This window comes from Canis aureus, chromosome 11, assembly GCF_053574225.1.
Source record: "Canis aureus isolate CA01 chromosome 11, VMU_Caureus_v.1.0, whole genome shotgun sequence".
Taxonomy (NCBI): Eukaryota; Metazoa; Chordata; class Mammalia; order Carnivora; family Canidae; genus Canis; species Canis aureus.
Window position 1 is genome coordinate 24,766,945 of NC_135621.1, and position 19,473 is coordinate 24,786,417.

A 19,473-nucleotide genomic window follows, 5' to 3' on the forward strand; every position below is an offset into this window, starting at 1 on the left:
AGAGGGATTACAGCATCCATTCCTGGTCACACAGCTAGTGCGGGGCCAGCAGGCCCACGCTCTTCAAGAGTCCTACTTGGCAGATGGGAGCCGTCCTCACGTCCACTCCGTGGGGCTGCTACTTGGGTTAAGTGGGTTGATGTGGAAAGAGCTTTGCATGGTTCTGAACAGAGCAAACCCCAAATGTTTGCATTCATTATTTTTTTATTCTCTCCTACTTCGGTGAGTGCATGTGTAACATTTAATGTTTAGTAATGATGTGATTATATGGTGTGGAATTTATTTGAGTGGAAGAATTTATTTTAATAGTTTCATAAATGACTTCATCCATGAGTTTATTGAATCATTAAAGGGTCGAAGGGGTGGCTCCAATGTTTGCTTTATTTCTCTGCATTTTATGGCAATTTCACGCTACTGAAGGGTTTGTGAATTGGGCGTTTGCAAAGGCATCCAGATAAATCCTTTGTGAGTGCCGAGCTGTAGGACAGAAGTGAGCTTGGAACCGAAGGAGAAGGAGGATTTACTCTACATCATCAGGGCAAAGACAGGTGCAAACAGTTTTGATGAGTTTGCACCAAGTCTGGATGTTGGGAGATGGGGCTTCCTGGGCACAGGGACCCGCATGTGCAGGGACACAGGTGGGGAAAGGCCCACCCTGTGGCATGACTAGCATGACTTGAGATGAGGGGAGAGGGAGAAGGGCTCTGGGAGGCAGGCTCAGGGCATGTCTCTCCTCCTTGCTTGCTTCCTCAGGCATCTCCAAAAGCTCCAGTTCCTCTAGGGCAGGGAGTCAGCCTGCCCTCCACTAACCCTGTTCCCTGGGCCTGGACCAGTGCCTGATGCACAGCAGCTAAGCCCTCATCGTATGTGTGAGTTGTCACCTTCCTATTACTGGTAGGTGCTTGAGTTCTCATGCATGTGGTAGGTGGCTGGAATCATGATGGAGTGGGAAGAGCATAGCTTTGACATCAGACCATCTTGAGCTCTATCACCGTCAGGAGAGTAGCCTGGGGACCAACCGCAGGAGAGTCCTGACCTCTCAAAGCCCAGGCCTGCTTTCTCTGTCTAAACAACAGGGCAGGGCAGCCCTGGTGGCGCAGCGGTTTAGTGCCTCCTGAAGCCCGGGGTGTGATCCTGGGGACCCTGGATCGAGCCCCACGTCAGGCTCCCTGCATGGGGCCTGCTTCTCCCTCTGCCTGTGTCTCTGCCTCTCTCTCTCAATCTGTGTGTCTCTCATGAATAGGTAAATAAAATCTTTAAAAAAATAAAAATAAAATTTAAAAAACAACAACAGGGCAATTCGAGAATTAGAGAAACTTCTGTAATACCCTAGCCAAGCAGCTGCATGATGGAGGTGCAGTGAGGGGTGGCCTCCAGCACTGGGTCTCAGGGAAACCTTTGTTCAGCTGACCAGAAGCTGGTCTTGGTTGCAGCCTTTCCAAAGGAAGCATCTTTGAACTGACCGTTGTTTGTTGCCCATAAAGAATTCTGGCATGGTAAGAGATCTCAGGTCTGGGCAGTGGTCATGCCACCGGGAAACCTTGTCTATGCCTGGAATTCTAGTATCGTTCCCCAACTTCGGCAGACAGCATGCTGGGTTATCAGCACCAATTCACTGATCACTCAAATCTCAAGACCTCCTGATAGACAAGAGTCTGCTGTCACGTGCGTGTGTGTGTGGGGGGCTCTCGGTCTGGCGGTAAGGGTCTATGGCAGTGTGCTTGCACACAGAGCTTCCACTTTATATTCATCTGGGTTTTTTATGTTCTATTTTTTTGTTTTTTGTTTTTTGACAGGCAGTTTTGCTACTGTTGTTATTTTTAACATTCATTTATTCACTGTAAATACAAATGAAGATACAGTACAATTAATTTCTTTGCTAATCAAAATATTTGATCAAATGAAGCAATTTTTCAATTCTTAGAAGTAATTGTGCTATTCTTTAAGAGGAAGTGGAGGAGTTCTTTACTGAATATTTCTAATTAGGAGTCTTGCTACCTGCTATATTCTTACTCTGGGTTTTAGGATTTTTTTTTTCTCCTATAAGGAATCATAGGAAAACTATGTAATCGTATCCCTAAGTATTCAGAACAAAACTTAGGGGAAGAATCATGCAGTCTGATTAGCTAATTTTAACCTTCATTATAGTGAAATATGCCAGCATATTTCTCATCCGACAGCTGGAATGGACTTGCTAACCATGTTGTCTGGCCTTTTGCTCCAGTCGCAAAGGACCCAAGCAATGGGTCCGCTATCCATCGTCAAGGAACACCAATAGCCAAAAAACCATCGGGGCCAAATAGCTTATTTCTTTTCTCTATACTCTGAGTTCACCCATTTTTATTTCTTGTTAACTAGACCTTCAGAGCTGTATTGGTCAGCTATCAGTAGGTAACAAACAACCACAAAACCTCCATGACAATGAGCATTTATTCCATTTTTGCCTGTGTAGGGTGGCTGATCCAGGCTAGCCCAGCTCGGTTGGCTTGCCTGGGACATCTCTGGTCCACGTATTCTCACCTCCTCAGGCCAGTGCTGTGCCCAGGGCCTGTTCTCAAGGCAGCGCCCCCGGCACAGGAGGGCTTGCCCAGTCACACAAGTGCTTTTTATATTCTTTGGCCACATTATACTTGCTGACATTCCCTTGCCCAAAGCAAGTCCCATAGCTGAATCCAAAGCCATATTCCCACCTTCTTCAGTGGGAGGAACCCCAAAGTCACATGGCAAAGGACATGGACACAGGGAGAGTTGTGAAGAGTGAGCCTTGAATGCAGTATTCCGCAGGAAATAATGTATGCGTACCTCCGTTTCCTGCTCTCCTGGATTATTCAACAACAGTCCACCTCTTCCCTATTGTGTTCTCTCTTCCTGTTATCTAGAAGAGTTGTTTGGAATATGACTTAGTGGAAAGTTGATTTCATGAGTTAGCCAAGATCGTGGCTGGACATAACTTGACAGGATGCTAGGAGGCTCTTTTCTGGAATCATTCCCTTTTCAAACTGTTGGAAGAAGAGTATGATACATAGCATGTGAGCTAACAAACCCAGTTAACCCTCTGGAGCACATCCTGTCTCCAGCTGGTTCTTGCGATCAGCTTAACTCTTTCCCCAGGTGCTGCTCCCTCCCCTTGGTTTGGTCAGGTTTGGGCTAGGTCAGCAAGCTTCTCACTTGGAGCTCCCCCCACCCCTTCAAGTGTGCATTTCTGCAGCAGAGACAGGCTAATTCATCTTTATCTCAGACGGGTTGGTACAGCGCCTTCCTGGAATGGATGGTGTCCTCCCCGATTGTGTCAGGCTTCTCCTGGATGATTCCTCCAGGGCACTTCTCTTCCAGTGCTGTGGCTATCATTGCTTTACAGATGGAGAACCAACCCCCAGAGAAATGAAGTGACTTCCTTGAAGTCACCAGCCAGAGGATATCAGAGCAGTGCTGTTACTCAGCCATCCTAAATCTGAGCCAGTGACTCTGCCTCTAGCACCCTCTGCTGCCCAGTGCCCAGGGCAGCTGGTCAGAAGACCAGGGCTTCATGTACCTGGGCTCCTGCCCAGGCTCCTGGGGTACGTGACCACATCTCCGACCTGGCTTCCACCACCCTGGCAGGTGGCTTGACCTACAGGCACTAGCATGGGCCAGGTTGCCTCTGTGATTACTCACATAGAAACGTGTTAGCTGGGAGCTGGGACTCAAACCCAGGTCTGTCAGACTCAGGCAGAAATATCTGGAATAACAGCCCCCAGGAGCAGCAGCAGCAAGAACGGTGGCCCATGTTTGCCAGGCATGGGGCCAAGCACAGTGTAGTGTCATTTTGTTGAAATCCCGGGCCTGCCTTTTGAGATGGTTTTGTTTTTATCCTTGGGAGAAAAATGAGGCAAAGAGGGGTGTGTGTCTTCCTCAAGTCACAAGAAAAAGGCAGAGCTTAGCTCCATTCAGCTCTGGCCAGCCCCAGAGCCCTTGGTTGATGGTGACTGTCCTCGCCCTCCACGGCACCCACTGCCTGAGCAGTGTCCCTGGCCGCGATACTCCATCCAGGTCTGTGACTGAGGTTACCAGGGCCGCTGCTCCAGCTGTGCTCCCGCAGCAGCCGGGCAGGCCGGCCCCTTCTTCACGTGCTGGCGCCAGGTACACAGAGATGGCAGGTCTGACCTGGCCTGGGAGGAGGGACATGGGCTAGGGATCCCAGCACTGTGCCTACAGGGCTCTCCCCAGCTCTTCAGCTGGAAGCAGTGTGCACTGGGAGAGACCCCAGTCAGTGCCCAAGACTGTGTCAGAGATACCAGGCTGCAGGACAGAGAAGAGCCCTGGAGCTGGATGGAAGGCATGGGCCCCAGATGAATTCAGTGTAGGCCCGTGCTCGCTTCTCTATGACCCCCACCCAGACTTCCTCCCTCTGGCCTCTATCCACCCAGGCCACCTCCCTCTGACCCCCACCCAGACTTCCTCCCTCTGACCCCCACCTAAACCTCCTCCCTCTGACCCCCACCGACCCAGGCCACCTCCCTCTGACCCCCACCCAGACTTCTTCCCTCTGACCCCCACCGAGACCTCCTCCCTCTGACCCCCCTCCACCCAGGCTGCCTCCCTCTGACCCTCTCCACCCCAGATCTCCTCCCTTTGACCCCCACTCACAGGGGCAGCCTCTTGGGTGATTCCATGCAATAGCAGGGTTTAGAACCACAGGTTTAGACTGTAAAACTGTGCCGTGCTTTTTACTAAATGAGATTATGGATCCATTTGAAACTGAAAAGCACTCTGTGTTATTTATAGGCTCTTTGATGATTGTGTGCTTCATTTATTGGGACCTGATTTCTTCTACATATTCTGCTAACATTATAAAGTCACAGAAGGGACCAGGAGTTCTCTTCTTGGCCGTGGTGGTCCATATTTCTCTGCAACATCAAGAGGGACAATTGTTTGGTAAAACAAGGCTCCATGAATGCCCTTGAGTAGATGAGAGAAAATTCCTTCAATATATATTACTCCTTCTCTAATCGGGTCAGACCTATGATATGTAAGATTCCACTTTTTTTTTTATTATTATTGTTGTTTTTTAAAAGTGTCCAGAACAGCCAGGTGTGCAGACAGGTGTCAGATGAGAGGCCACGGGCGGGAGCACAAGGGGCAGGCTCTGCGGTTCCTGTTCCAGACAACAGTGTGGACAAAGGTGGGTGCCCAACGCCTGGTCCCTACCCTGTAGTTCTTGGTGTCACAGCTCTAATCCTAGCCTGAGGATGCCTTTTATGGAAAGCCTAGTTAGTATTGAAAAGTGACATTTGCATCAGAAGATAGTGGTGTCTTTTCTGATTAGGAGAAACATTCCTTCTAGTTATAGAAAAAAGCACTATTTTTTCCCCATTCAGATATAATGATCACGTGAGAAGTGCCAGGGACACAAAAGCGCCAGACCAAGAGCCATCTGTTCTTCCCTGGCGTCTTCAGTCACTCGGAGCGAGGCTGTTTGGTGGCTGAGTGGCTTTGTTAAAAAGCAGGACGAGAACCAGAATATGGGCGCCTAACAGATTCCGCTCCTATGTGCCCTGATGGAAGAGCCAGGAGGCTCTGCCCCTGACAGGCCGGCGAGCTCTGGGCCACATGGCAAGAGGAGCAGGACAGTCATGTCTGTGGGCCCAGGGACCCCCAGGTCAGCGGTGCATCCCTGGTCACCGAGGGGATGATGGTGGTGCCGCAGGGAGTGGCGTTATTGGTGATCTCTGTTTATTCTTTGTACTGTTTTTTGTAGTTCCTGAGTTTCCTGCAGTGAACACACAATAATTATTTTTGCAGGCAGCAGAAGAATTTTTTAAAGATTTTATTTATTTATTCATGAGAAACACAGAGAGAGAGGCAGAGGGAGAAGCAGAGGGAGGCATCAGGGAGCCTGATGTGAGACTCGATCCCAGGACCCCAGGTCATGACCTGAGCCAAAGGCAGATGCTCAACCACCGAGCCACCCAGGTGCCCCAGAAGAACATTTCTGTCAGCAAAACTACCTTGGTGAGAAGTTTTAGTCACCCACACACTTATGTGCCTGGACAGGAAATCGTGCTGCTTTGTTCTCCTTGAGAGTGTCCGTGTGTGCCCCTGGCCATCCCGCCCTCCTGGCCCAGGAGAGGATGGGGGGCCTCCGGCTTTGGCTCAGGGCCTGTGGGAAGAGCCCTGACTTTGCAAGCCAGCCGCCTTTATTGCTTTCCTGACTACAGGTGTCCTCAGCCTCCTGACCTTGCCGAGTGAGGATGTGGCCTTGGGCTCCGGGTTTTCAGCTGACTTGCACCTGCACTTCCTTTGCTTCCCAGATCAGTCGTCTCCTCCTGAGGGAGGCCAGTTGTGTTCACAGCACAGTGCCCCCTTCCAAGTGCACACAACCGGCTTAGAATCTCTGCACACCCGTCAGACTTTGCCCTGGTGTCTCTCTTCCCCTCCAGACTCCACCTGGGTAGAGATCTTATGTAGGGATTACCTCCCCGGTATCTAGAAGAGTGCCTGGCACACAGCAGACATCCCACGAGTGTTCGCAAAAGACTCAGGACAGTACTCCCAGGCTTGCAGTGAGCGTTCATTCTCTGTGAGGGCAGTGTGTGCACGTGTGCCACATGTGTGCCCAGCACAGGTGCTCACCCATCCCCCCGGGGCTTTAGGACTCCGGTGTTACTCAGATCTATGCACAGGTGGAGAGCAGGGGTGTGATTCACAACCAGACTGTCCCAAGCCCCAGACATCAGGACCCCTAACTGTCGGGGACAGCAAGCCCCCATCTAGGGAACTCCAGTCATCCTTCTTACTTTGCTTCGCTTCCCTCTCCACCCAGAGAACAAGCGTTAATACTCTGTGTGTGTGTGTATGTGTGTGTTAATGCATGTGTATGTGTGTGCACACATCACACATGGTCATTGGGACCACTTTATGGTCCTTTTCCACTTAGTACATCACAAACATTTTACCATATTATTAAATTATTCCTTAAAAGATTCTAAATAGCTACATTGTAATCCACCTTATAGAAATATCATATCTTGGGGCACCTGGCCTGGGTGGCTCAGTTAGTTAAACGCCCAACTCTTGATTTCAACTCAAGTCATGATCTCAGGGTCTTTACGTTAGGCTTCATGCTCAACAGGGAGTCTGCTTGAAATTCTGTGTCTCCCTCTGTGTCTGTTCCTCCCCCCTACTGGCGTACACTCTCTCAAATACATAAGTAAAATCCTAAAAAGAAAAGAAAAAAAAAGAAATCTATAACTGTTTTCCTACTGTCAGACATCTAAAGTGTTGCAAATTTTTTAAAATCTTGTCAGTTTTGTAAATAATCCTGTAATGGTCATAATTCCATGAGCTCACCTTGTTTATTTCCTTAAGGAGAGTCCTAAAAGGAAAGGTTCTAAGTCAAAAGGTAGGAACTTTTTATGGCTTCAGATAAATCATTCCACCTATTCCAGTAATGATATCTTCGATCAAAAATGTGCCAATGTGTTAGAAGAAAAAAATTGAGTCTTATTTTCATTTCCATGTCTTTGCATCGTGTCAAGGTCAGAGCTTCTTAACCAGGCCCAGAGCAGAGTGCGGGGAATCCTCCCACTTCATTCATTTTATTGGTTGTGACGTTTTCCATTGTATAGATGCATTGTTTATTCATACTTTCTTTGAACAAATATCAAGATCCCACTGTGTGCCAAGCCTGTGCTAAGCACTTGGGAATTCAGCAGTGAACAAAAGACTAGAGTCCTTGCCTTCATGAGGTTTCTCTTCTGTTAGGGTGAGGAAGACAGTTAAGACGTAAATATATAGGGGATCAGAAAGCAATAAGCACCATGAACACAAGCAAGAAGAGGGGAGGGGGATGTGGGATGTGGTTCAGGAATGTTCTAAAAACCCTGAAGGACATGTGAGAACAACAAGTGCAAAGGCCCTGAGGCAGAAAGGCACTTGCTGCATTTGAAGCAAAGCAGGAGGCCTGGTGGCTGTGAGCAGAGTGAGCAAGGAAGAGTCACAAGTGAGGTCAGAGAGTATTGGGGATGGGCCGGGAAAGGCCATTGTGAAGCTCTGCCTGTTACTCTGGGCAATAAGTGAAGGCTTTTGAGGGTTTTGCTTGATCTTATTTGCACTTTAGAAACATCATCCTCAGAGGAAAATGACTATGGCTCTGTGATTATGGCTCTGCCCTTGCTTATCCCTCCATCGAGAGAACAAGTGTTAGTACTTGTGTGTGTGCGTGTACATTTACTTTAAAAAGATCATCCACAGAGGGAAATGACTGCGCGTGGAAGCAGGAAGACAGTTGCTGTCCTTGGTGCAAGAGATGATGGTGGCTTGGGCCAGGAGGTGAGGATGGAGTGGTCAGCTTCCAGATAATGTGCTGAAAGCAGAGCCACCGGGACTTGTGGGTGGTTTGGAAGTGGTGGTAGATATTTCACAGGTGACTCCAGGCCTAAAGCTACTGGGAAGACAGTCTCCGTTTACTGAGGCAGAGACCTCAGAAGACTGGTTTGAAGTTGATGAGTCAAAGACAAGAAAGAATTTTCCTTTATGGAACTTGGATGTTCTTTCTTGCTTATGAGGTCACTCTTACCCAAAGCCGCCTTGGAGTCAGCCACACCATTCCCTACTACTTTAGTGGTGTTCTGGCTCAGCCACAGTTAGGGACCTATTTCTCACCCACTAACAGCCTAATAAGCAGGTGGCCACTGATTTCCTTGCATGTTTCTAGACCAAGCTATTCTACTCTGATTATATCAAGTTTATGGCATTTTAATATCTGACAGGTCAAAAACTTCATTTCCAGCCTTTCCCAAGAATTTCGTGGCAATTCTACATTTATTTTCCCATATCAACGTTAAGTTCCCTGTGTCTGATGATTCTCCCAAATAGTCATTGAGATTTTTATTAGGATTTTATTAACTTTATTTATAATCTGAGATCGTTTGAAATGGAGACTTCACACCTGGGATCACAGTACACGTCCCTTTGTATTCCAACCTTGCTTTGATATGATAGCCCCTCCATAGAACGTGCACAGCTGTCCCCATGTAGATCTTATGCTTTTATATGAAGTTTATCCCAAAGTACTCAAGAGTTTATCAGCAACGTAAGTGTAGGTTGTTTTCACAATACAATTTCTAACGAGTTATAATTACTGCCCCAAAAATGGTAGGGCTTTTTTGTATTTTTGGCTTTATTCCAGCCACTTTACTCACTGTCTGAGGATTTTCTAGTTGTACAGTCACATCCACAAATCCTGATGAATCTTGTTTTTCAACATCCATACTGTTTATTTCATCTTCTTGTCTTATTTCGAAAGCTGGAGCCTCTAAAAATGTGAATAGAACTGACAATGAGCGTGCCTATCTTGTTTCGGACCTTAATGCCTTAATGCTTTAATTTGTTACCCATTTAATATGTTTGTAGATGGGGTCTGACTAATCCTCTCACTTAGGGAGAGAGTATTACACATAGGAGCTTCATTTCATTTCTATGTGGTATAGCTATTGTATTCTTTTGTATACCATTTCTATCAGGAATAGATGCTGAATTTTATTAAATGCCTTTTTGCCATCTGGCAATACGTGAGCTAATGTAAGGAATTGGAAGGACTGCTGGTTCTTGAAGAATTCTTATACTTGGAATAAACCCTCGTTGATTTTTTATTTAAAAATAATGGTGCTAAATATTCCTAATGATCTTTGAAAAATGTTTTAACGTCTTCACATTAGTGTCCCTAAATTAGGTTGGTTTATATTTTTCAAGTGTTTATCATATCTTAGAATTAGGGAAATATATAATGAGTTGGAATACTGTATATTCCTTTGTGTGTTCTGGAATAATTTGACTAATATAAAAATTATCTGTTGTTTAAAAGTGAGATACAGCTTGCCCTTAAAATCAGCTAGGATTAGCACCTTTTTAGTAATAGATGGTAGCTCTTTTAACAGTTTTTTCAGCTTCTTTTATGGGTACCTGTCTATTCAGGCCTTTCTAATACTCAAATTTAGTAATCTCTATTGTGCTTAAAAATGATTCTGTTTCCTCTGGAGTTGAAACCATATTAACCCAGGGTTGCAAAATCTACTTTGTAAGAATTCTCTTATATCTGTTGGTAAAATGAGAGGATTTCCTATTTGTTTTGTGTTTTGAAACTTTCAAAGAGCTCTCGCATATCCCATCTCGTGTTAGCCCTTATTCCTCCTGGATAGATGAGGAAACCAAGGGGGAAGGGGCCTAACGGCTTGCACAGGGCCACACAACATATTAGAAGCAGAACGTGGCCTCAGACCCAGGACTCCTCCCCCTCCTCATCCTAGACTTGTCCACCCACGTCCTTCCCCATTGTGTCCACTGGGGGCCCATCCTTCTCAGGCACAAAGTGCCAAGTGTCAAGACAGACTTTGAGTACAACTTGTCCTTCCAGAGGAGGAGGCTTCTTTGCAATCTGAACACCAACACCCCTTGGAATGTTTAGGGAAACAACCATGTGCTTAGCTATGGAAGGTGAGCTGTAACTGTTGGGAAATGTATCATATCTGCAGAAAGGGTCCGTCTTATTTTCTAGAATGGGAAAAGAAAGGCATTCACTTGCTTTGAATGGCTCCAAGTGGATGTATTTTAAAGCTTCTGTTGACCTTTCTGTGTTTGAAGATGAGACAGGCTGTGGTCCAAGTGTGTGGGGTCATGTTCTTGAGGATATTTCCAGCAGCATCCTGTGTTTGATGCAACTTCATAAAGTAGCGTTATACTATCCTAAAGGATAGTAACACAGAAGACCTGTGTTGCTGTGGAATTGCTGAAAATAAGACATGACCAAGTTTTAATACTAGTTGGGGGGATTAAATGTGAAAATCTTTAAAGGTCTTAGCACAGTGCTACGAGTCATGAGAGCTGTTACAGCTAACAGTCACGACAGGTTTTGATGGAGGAAGTGCACCAGATTCCAGAATTCACCCTGGTTGGGAGACCGCTCTCATGCATCATCAGCTGTGTGTTTTCATGGAGCCCAGTGTCCCCTTCCATCCCACAGACTCACCCCTTCTTCAAACTTCAGAAGCTGAGCTGCTGAGGCAGCCACCACAGGTCTGGTCTGGGGGCCTTTTTCTCGTGGCAAGTAGGTGGATGTAGGGCTGCTTCCCCGGGCCTGCCCACTCCCCCCTGACCCCTGGCCTCTCACAGGAGGCTTAGGGCATAGCTGGTCTTTGAGCCCCCGTCTCCCAAGTCTGGCTTCATCACGAGCTCAGTCTGTCCTCCTGACTGGCCCCAGGGTGAACACAGACATCCTTGTCATCTTAGCATCAGCTGGTGATCACTGAGTAACTTCCTTGTCTGCTATTCCTGCTGTCCCACCTGTCCACCACCTGTCCTGCCTGTCCACCATAGTGGTCATCACCCTATATGGAACGTGGGCTGTGGTCCTCCCCAGGCTCCTCCCTGCTCATCTTGCCTGGCACTCCTGCCAGCACATAAACCTATACATCCAGTAAGAAGGTCTATTTCTACCCCCTTTCCCCACAGACTGTTCCTCCTCCCTCCAGAAAGCAGCTGTGAGCCCAGGCTGCAGCTCGTCCCTCCTTCAGGCTCCTTGGCACCATGGACAGCGCCCCGAGGCCCTGCCCTGGGCCTCGGACTGTCCCAGGGAGAGGTCTAGAATGCCAGGCGTCAGGAGACCTGTTCCCCTGCCCCGCTCAACCTGCAGCCCCCCAAATTGCACTTGCCAGGATTAAATCCCTGTGGGCCTCGAAGTTTTAGGCTTAAGGGAACACTTAGCCAGCAGTGGTGCTGCAGCATCACGTAGTAAGGACCATCAAAACTGCCTTTCCAGTCCTAACTGCTCTGAGTATAAATCCACTACACTGATGTCCAGAAATAAAAGCAGTCGGAGACGTGTTCATTCCCTTATCTCAGAGGAGACACTCACTGTGTGTTTGTGAAGTGAATCAAAGACAGACCAAATTAGTGAATGGATGAGAATAAAGGTCTGCCCTCCCCAGGGCCAGCTCCACATGTTCCCTTATAGTGGCCCTGACTCATTGGGGCTCTCTCCCCATGGCGAGGGAGCCCAGGCCTCCCCTTCAGCCAAGTCCTAACCTCTGGTTGGCTCCTGTCTGAGACCCACATCTGGGTGACACTTTTCCTCACCAAGCTGGGGGTCCCCTGGGACCTGCCGGGGATGGTGGGCCCAGAGCCACGAGATGATTTCTTACTTATTAAATGGATCAATCTTCCTTTTTTCCCCCCCAGACTGCTGCCGAGTGGGCTGAGAAAATGCCCAAAGGCCCACCGCCCACATCTCCTCCCAAGGAAACAGCAAACCAGGAGCTGCTGGCTCAGCTCCACAAGGCGGTGGGCTCCCACTACCATGCGATTGCTCAGGAGTTTGACAACTTCGACACCATGAAAACGTACACCGCCTCCAAGGATGAATTCAGGGCCATTTGTGCTCGCCATGTCCAAATTCTGACAGATGAGCAAGTAAGAAATGTATTTGGTTCTTCATCCTCAGCAGTGGCTTGTATGAGCATCAGGCCAGAGTTTAGGGCTGTTCTCTATTTTGAAAATACTTGAGGGGCTTGGGGGGTGGTTTGTTTTGTTTTCAGTCTTGCTAACGAAAGAGGAGTCACAGGAGCCTCTTGTTTGTGTAACAAGTATGAATTGCACATTTTCAATCAGGGTGCAAATAATATCACTTTTTTTTTTAAAGATTTTATTTATTCGACAGAGAGAGAGCGCAAGCAGGGGGAGGGGGAGAGGGAGAGGGAGAAGCAGGTTCCCTGCTGAGCAAGGGAGCCCGACATGGGGCTGGATCCCAGGACCCCGGGATCATGACCTAAAGGCAGATGCTTCATCGCCTGAGCCACCCAGGTGCCCGGCATCACTTTTATTTTTAAAATCAGATTAAACTCAGCCCTGGTGACCACTCTCCCTCTTCCTTCTCTGGATGATCCCTGGGCTGTGTGACCCAAAGAGGCAGCCAGTCTCTCCCCACATCTGAACAGGTCAACAAAGAGCCTGTGAGTTGCTCTGGACCTCCCACGTCCCCTCTTGCTGCCTGTCCCAGGTTCTGTTGCCAGTGCTTTCAGATGCCCTGGGGATCCTGCCACGGGCATGCTGGTGACATGCCCATCCCACAGGCTGGACCCAGGCCACCCTCTCTGAGGCCCTCTTGCCCATCACAGAGCCCTCAGCAGTTTCCTCCTCAAAAACTGAACCGTGTTCTTTCTAGCTCTGGCAACCTGCTGCACTGGGCTTCCATGGCCTTCCAGGGCCAAGAGCAGCTCCCATCAGGATGGCATCTTGAGGGCCTGCCTTGCTTATTGACTCCAGTCAATATCACTAAATGCTAGTGCCGTTGAGGGGGCAGTTTCCTGGGTGGCTTAATCTCACTATGACCCAAACACCAAAACAGAGCCTGGCACAGACCAGGTGCTCAACAAGTCCTGGTGGGTGGGTAGTGTCACCGGTTTAGTGTCCACATTCTCCATCCCCATGGTCCAGTGGCTGAACAGCTGGGATAACACTGAGTACCAGTGACCTAAGCATGGAAGCAGAGTTCCCTCCCCAACAGATAATGCATCACTACAAGCATTCTCCACTTATCGAACAAGCCAGTGCCCTATCCCCAGAGAATAACTCTGGTGAAAACTGAAATCCAAAATACTTCCAAAAGTAACCCCACCTCCTTTCTTGCTCTGATGCTGCTCAGGCTCAGCTTCGGTAGCTTCCTGCAACTCCTGGATGGGAAGGTCACTCTCTGCTCCCAAGTTGGGTCACTCTACCCTGAGGCCTCATTTTCTTGGGGTTTCAGGATTAAGGACTAAGAGTATTCACAGGGAGGGGTGATCATCACACCCGACCCTCTCCCCACTCAGGCCTCTGCACTCCCCACCCTACAGAATGAATTCATTAATAATTAATAACATGCATGTCAGATTTCAGTTTCCTAAAATACCACTTTTTTTAAAAGCATCATGATCACTTTTGCTAAAGCAAATTAAAATGCTTTTCCCCAACAGTTTAGTCCCATAGATCATCAAAGCTGAGCGAGATCGCTATTTGCAAATACTTCTCTCCATTACTATAAATGGATAGAAACCTTTAAAATTAATCCAGTTGCATTTGTTATGCTATGGGGCCAACTAACAAAGGTTTTAATAATAAAGATTTTTCATTTCATCTAAATGAGTAAAATTTTACTCTAATTATCGATATAAATTAATGACATGCTGGCATATCTGGCATTTATAACAGAGAATTGGGTTTTAATTGTCCACTAGGAAAGCTCCACCATCCCCAGCACATCAAGCCCCCCACCTCTCCAACAAAATCAAGCACTTATTTTTAAATGCTGTCTTCTAAAAATACACAGACACATCTCAAATATAGTCTGCATCATCAAGGGCATCAAAGTCTGGCATAAGTACCATGGTTTAAGTTGGGTGATGATTAGCAGAAATTGTGCTCTATTTGGGGCTGGCACACAGAAAGCCAAAGCCACAAAGATCCACACATATTCTCTCCTTGCATGCATCATATACCGTGTGACCTTCTTTCTTGGATGATACAGTGTCTGTAGGGGAGACACAGAAGTAATTCGGCTTCTGTAACATGTCTAGACCTCTCTTGCCATCATTCAGAAGGGTTCCCTGTAGATACTGGGCATCTCCAGCCATGTCAACCAGCAGCCAAGTAGAGATCTCGTGTCTTGGTTTATCTGCATTATAAAAAGTATCTCGTCCTACAAAAAAAAAAAAAAATCCTCTCATGAATCTGAGAGGTCAGCTTTCTTGACTTACAGAGTTCTGTAAGTAGGGCAAGTGCCACATCTTCTGAAACCTTTTGGTGTAATTAACCTTTCAGAAAAGCAGAGTGACTTTCCGAGCAGATGGAGTTGGAAACTGATGGGTCTTGGTGGGTCTGCTGAAAGCGTGTTATACAATATAAAAGGCCATAGGAACTGGGTTAACTTGGATATGACTTAAGAAGATAGGGACCCATGGAGAGAGCCTCTTTGGGTGAGGCAATTTCTATCAGTCCTGGTAACTGCCTGAGAACTTGGCTGTATTTGCAGCTATGTTAGGGAAAGGAACCATTAAACATTTCTGAACATTTCAGAATTGATATTTCTTAAACAGACACCTCTCGGAGGTGAGACGAACACAGGCAAAGAACAAACAGCCCTTCAGGCAGGCAGACCTGGGTTTCAGTGCTGCGCATCTGCACTTGTCCAGCTGTGTGACCTTGGGCAAGTTACTCAACCTTTCTGAGCTTCATTGTCTTTCCCTATGAAACGGGAGTTCACAATACTCTTGAAGCTCCAGGTGCCTTCGCTTCCGACCAGGCTGCAATTCAGCCTTTCCTCCTTCTTTTTTTTTTTTTTTTTAAAGATTTTTATTTATTCATGAGAGACACAGACAGAGTGAGGTAGAGACATAGGTAGAATACTTACCTGGCAGGGGAGATACCATGATCACGAGACATAGGTAGAAAGAGAGGCAGGCTCCATGCAGGGCGCCTGATGTGGGACTTGATCTCGGGACTCCAGGATCACGCCCTGGGCCGAAGGCAGGCGCTTAACCACTGAGCCAGCTGGGCATCCCTAGCCTTTCCCTTCTTTGCTCATTGCTATCTCTCCCTGCCCCTGCACCCTTGCATCTAGTTCAGGGGGCACCACTCTCAGGACTCAGGTGGAGCCGAGCTGAGGAGACCCTTTCCTGACCACACCTATAGCTGACAGAACTGACCACGCCCCACTTTGGCCTCCCCCATCCACCTTGAGCCCTCGGTCACCTCACTGAGCTCACAGGACACTCTTGCATCTTCTTCAACACAAAGCCACCTGAATGATGTAGCAAGTGCCTGAAGGCAGCGTGCATCTGCTCCTTCACTTATCGGGGGTCCTCTGTGCACAAAGTGGTGATGTTAGGTCCTCAGCAACCAAGGCAGGCCTACCCCCTGCTTCCTTTGAGCTTGCATCCACAGCGGGTAGAGAGGTTACATGCCAGCGGTACATTACAAACTGCTCCCTGCTGGGATGGGGTGGCCCGGCCTAGAATGAACGTCAGGGTGGTTTCCCTGAGGACATGATGTTGGGATCATGGGAGTTGCCACTGAGAGGAGACAGGAGAGAGCAGTGCAGGTGGAGGGAACATTCTGGAAGCAGGAGCAGAAAGCATGCTGGATGAGATGAGGTGTTGTCAACCAGTGGGCACCACAGGCACACCCCACCCTCATGGGGTCTGTGCTCTTTTAGGGGCAGATAGACAGCAAGCAGAATGTGTGAGGAAGGGTGTTGGTGAGAAATGCCATAGGGTCCCCTAAACACTGAAAAGAGGGTAGTGGCGGGGCACTGGGGTGGGAGCATTTGAGTAGGACAGTCAGGGAAAGCTCCCTGAGAAGGTGGCATCTGAGTAAAAGCCTAGGAACAGAGGAGGTTGGGTGCACAGGATAAAGGGGGAATAGACAATGGGAACCCAAAGGACGGAGGGGCCATGGACAGAGGCAAGGTGCTGTGGATGGGGGTTGGGGGGAACCACTAGGGTCCCACAGATCTCTCTACATACAGCCACATCTGTCATCCACTCCTACTTCTGGTTTAATCTTCTTTTTAAAAATTTATTTATTTATTTATTTATTTATTTACTTACTTACTTACTTACTTACTTACTTACTTACTTAATTATTCATGATAGATACAAAGAGAGGCGGAGACAAGGCAGAGGGAGAAGCAGGCTTCCTGTGGGTAGCCTGATGCGGGACTCGATCCCAGGACCTGGGGATTATGCCCTGAGCCAAAGGCAGACCCTCAACCACTGAGCCACCCAGGTGTCTCAAGACAGTGCATTTTTTTTTAAGATTTTATTTATTTATTTATTTATTTATTTATTTATTTATTTATTTATTTATGAGAGATACAGAGAGAGAGAGGCAGAGACACAGGCAGAGGGAGAAGCAGGCTTCATGCAGGGAGCCCAACGTGGGACTCGATCCCGGGTCCCCAGGATCATGCCCTGGGCTGAAGGCAGGTGCTAAACCGCTGAGCCACTCGGGCTGCCCCAAGACAGTGCATTTTAAAAAATAGTTTCCATCTCTTCTTGCCCATCTGTTCATGCATGTTACACACCTTTTCTACTAGATCCACTAACATATTCACCACAGTTGGTTTGAAGTCCCTGATAATGCCCACAAAGGGGTCCTCTCTGAATCTTGTCTATTGATTGCTGTATCTCTTGGCCATGGGTCAGTTTTCCTTTTGTTTGTATATCTCAATTTTTTTCCTTCTTTTTTTTAAAAAAAAAAAGATTGATTGATTGATTGATTGATTGATTTATGAGACAGAGAGAGAGAGAGAGGCAGAGACACAGGAGGAGGGAGAAGCAGGCTCCATGCTGGGAGCCCGACGCAGGACTTGATCCCGGGACTCCAGGATCACGCCCTGGGCCAAAGGCAGGCACTAAACCACTGAACCACCCAGGGATCCCCATTTTTTTTTCCTTCTTATTGAAACCCAACATCATCTGAAAAGGAAGAATAGAGTCAAGTTATAAATAGTGTTGATGCCTAAAAATGGGCACAACCTCTTCTTCGGTCCGGCCATGAGCATGGGGGTGTTAATGAGTCAGTCTGGTCGGCAGCTGGGCTTTGTTGGAGTGTGTCGCTGCTGTCCTTACCCTGAGGGTGCCCGGTGCACGGGCTCAGACTCCTCCAGCAGGAGACAGCCGTCACTGTGTGTGGGGTGTGGGCCTGGGGGGGCCAGGCGGCTGCTCAGGACTAGTACCCTGACTCAGCTGTTAGCGGGCCCTACACCTCAGCCCACAGGATGTGTCTCCTCTGCTCTTGGTGCTGATTACTCAGTGTCAGGCTTATGCAGGATGGTGGTATATCTGGTTTAGGCCAGGCCTGTTCTCCATGTTCCTGCCCCTCTGTGGCATCAGACTCCACCTTGTCTCTGTCCTGGATCTTGGACAAGAGGGTTTCCTACTCCTCTCCAGGGGCAGCTGACCTCTGACCTTTGCTTTGTATAGGTACAGGTCCTGGGGTTGCCGCCCCTCCTCCAGGGCTTTGCTTGCACCCTTCCCCCGGGGCCATAGATCTGTGGCTGGGCCCTGACAGACGGTTTCCTACCCACCCAGAGGCAGAAGGGTTTGCTTCTTCTTTTCCTACCCTAGGGGGGGGTCTTGGTCTTGAGTGGGTTTGCTATGCCCACCCCCCACCATCCACTCCAAGCAGCTTCAGACTTTCACTTCCCATGAATGGAGGGTCTGAGAAGTGGGCAGTGTCGCACATCTGTCCCGTGTCCTGTGCATTCTCGGGAGCAGCAGAGGCGGGTGGAGAGTGTGTGAGTGTGAGCATCCCCTGTACCTGGGCCCTTGGTCATTGCAGCCTCATGCACCAGCCCATGTTTGCCCTGCACGAATCTGTCAACGTTTTAGCCAATTTCTCCCCGAGCTCTGCTACGCATGACAGCTGGTTCGTCTGGCTGTCTTGGAGACTTGGGGCTCCGTGGCATTCAGTCCCCTGGGCTCCCTGGAGCCTCAGCTCTCCGATGGGCTCTAGAACGGTGCTGATTTTGTGGATATTTGGCTTTCTCTGGTTAGGATGGGAGTGGGATTCTCTGGGAGCTTTCCACATCACAGAAATGGACCCCAAAGCCAGATATTTTTAAGTGTTCAGAAGGTGGTTCCCAGCTCCGTGTTTGCAGGGGACATTTCAGCAAGTGCACGTTCTGACACCGTGAAGTGGGAACTTACTCGCTGTCAGCTCATTCACAAACCACCAGAATTTTGCCCGGGTTTCGTGCCCAGCTCACAAACCTGTAATTTTGGAGTGCCATCTCGTGGTGCCCATCTCCGGTCTTCTGATGCCTCTCTTGTCCCCATGCCACCCCCCCACCCCGCCCGCCTCCATCCTGCACCGGTGTGCATCCTGCCCTTCGTGGTGAGGCTCCTTTAGTGAAGAGAGGATTTCCATGGTCCTGCCTTGACTTCCATTTTGCACCACAAAGTTTCATTAGGAGTTGGTCAGTCTCTGCCCCTCCTGCCAGACCAGGAGACACCACTGTTGTCCTTTGTGGTTTGGTATATGTCCTCACTTCCATGCTTTGGGTTTTCACCTCATCCATAAGCATTCACACCCTGCTTTGCATTTCCCTTTGATAAGATGACCTTCCTCCTCCTTCCTCCCCAGTGTCACTAACACAGGAGGACAGGAGAGTCCTCGGTAGCCCTCTTCCTCTTATAGGATCTTGCTCTGCTTCCTTAAAGCCCTTCATGATGAATATGATTGCAATATGGCTTCGCACCGGCTGTCTCTCTTCATTTTTAAAAGGTCTTACCCACCCTCTGATCATCTTTAAGCAGTGGAGCAAACATTTCTAGAGCACCTGCTGCATGCCGGCTCTTTTGTGAGGTGGTCAACATTTAAAGAGGAACCTCAGACGAGCTTCAGAGAGCTTCAGGGCCAGGCAGGGAGATGTCACCTGCAGAGGGGGCTCCAGCACAAGGG

General features: G+C 48.3%; 1 protein-coding gene across 6 annotated transcripts in view; it reads left to right on the top strand.

Moving 5' to 3' along the window:
• Positions 1-19,473, top strand: part of EFCAB6 (EF-hand calcium binding domain 6) — a 233,602-nt gene that overhangs the window by 202,391 nt on the left and 11,738 nt on the right. For all 6 annotated transcript variants that reach the window (XM_077914193.1, XM_077914189.1, XM_077914192.1 and 3 more), the window contains one exon: positions 12,214-12,444. In XM_077914193.1, coding sequence (XP_077770319.1) covers positions 12,214-12,444 — 231 coding nt within the window. The remainder of the gene's footprint in view (positions 1-12,213; positions 12,445-19,473) is intronic.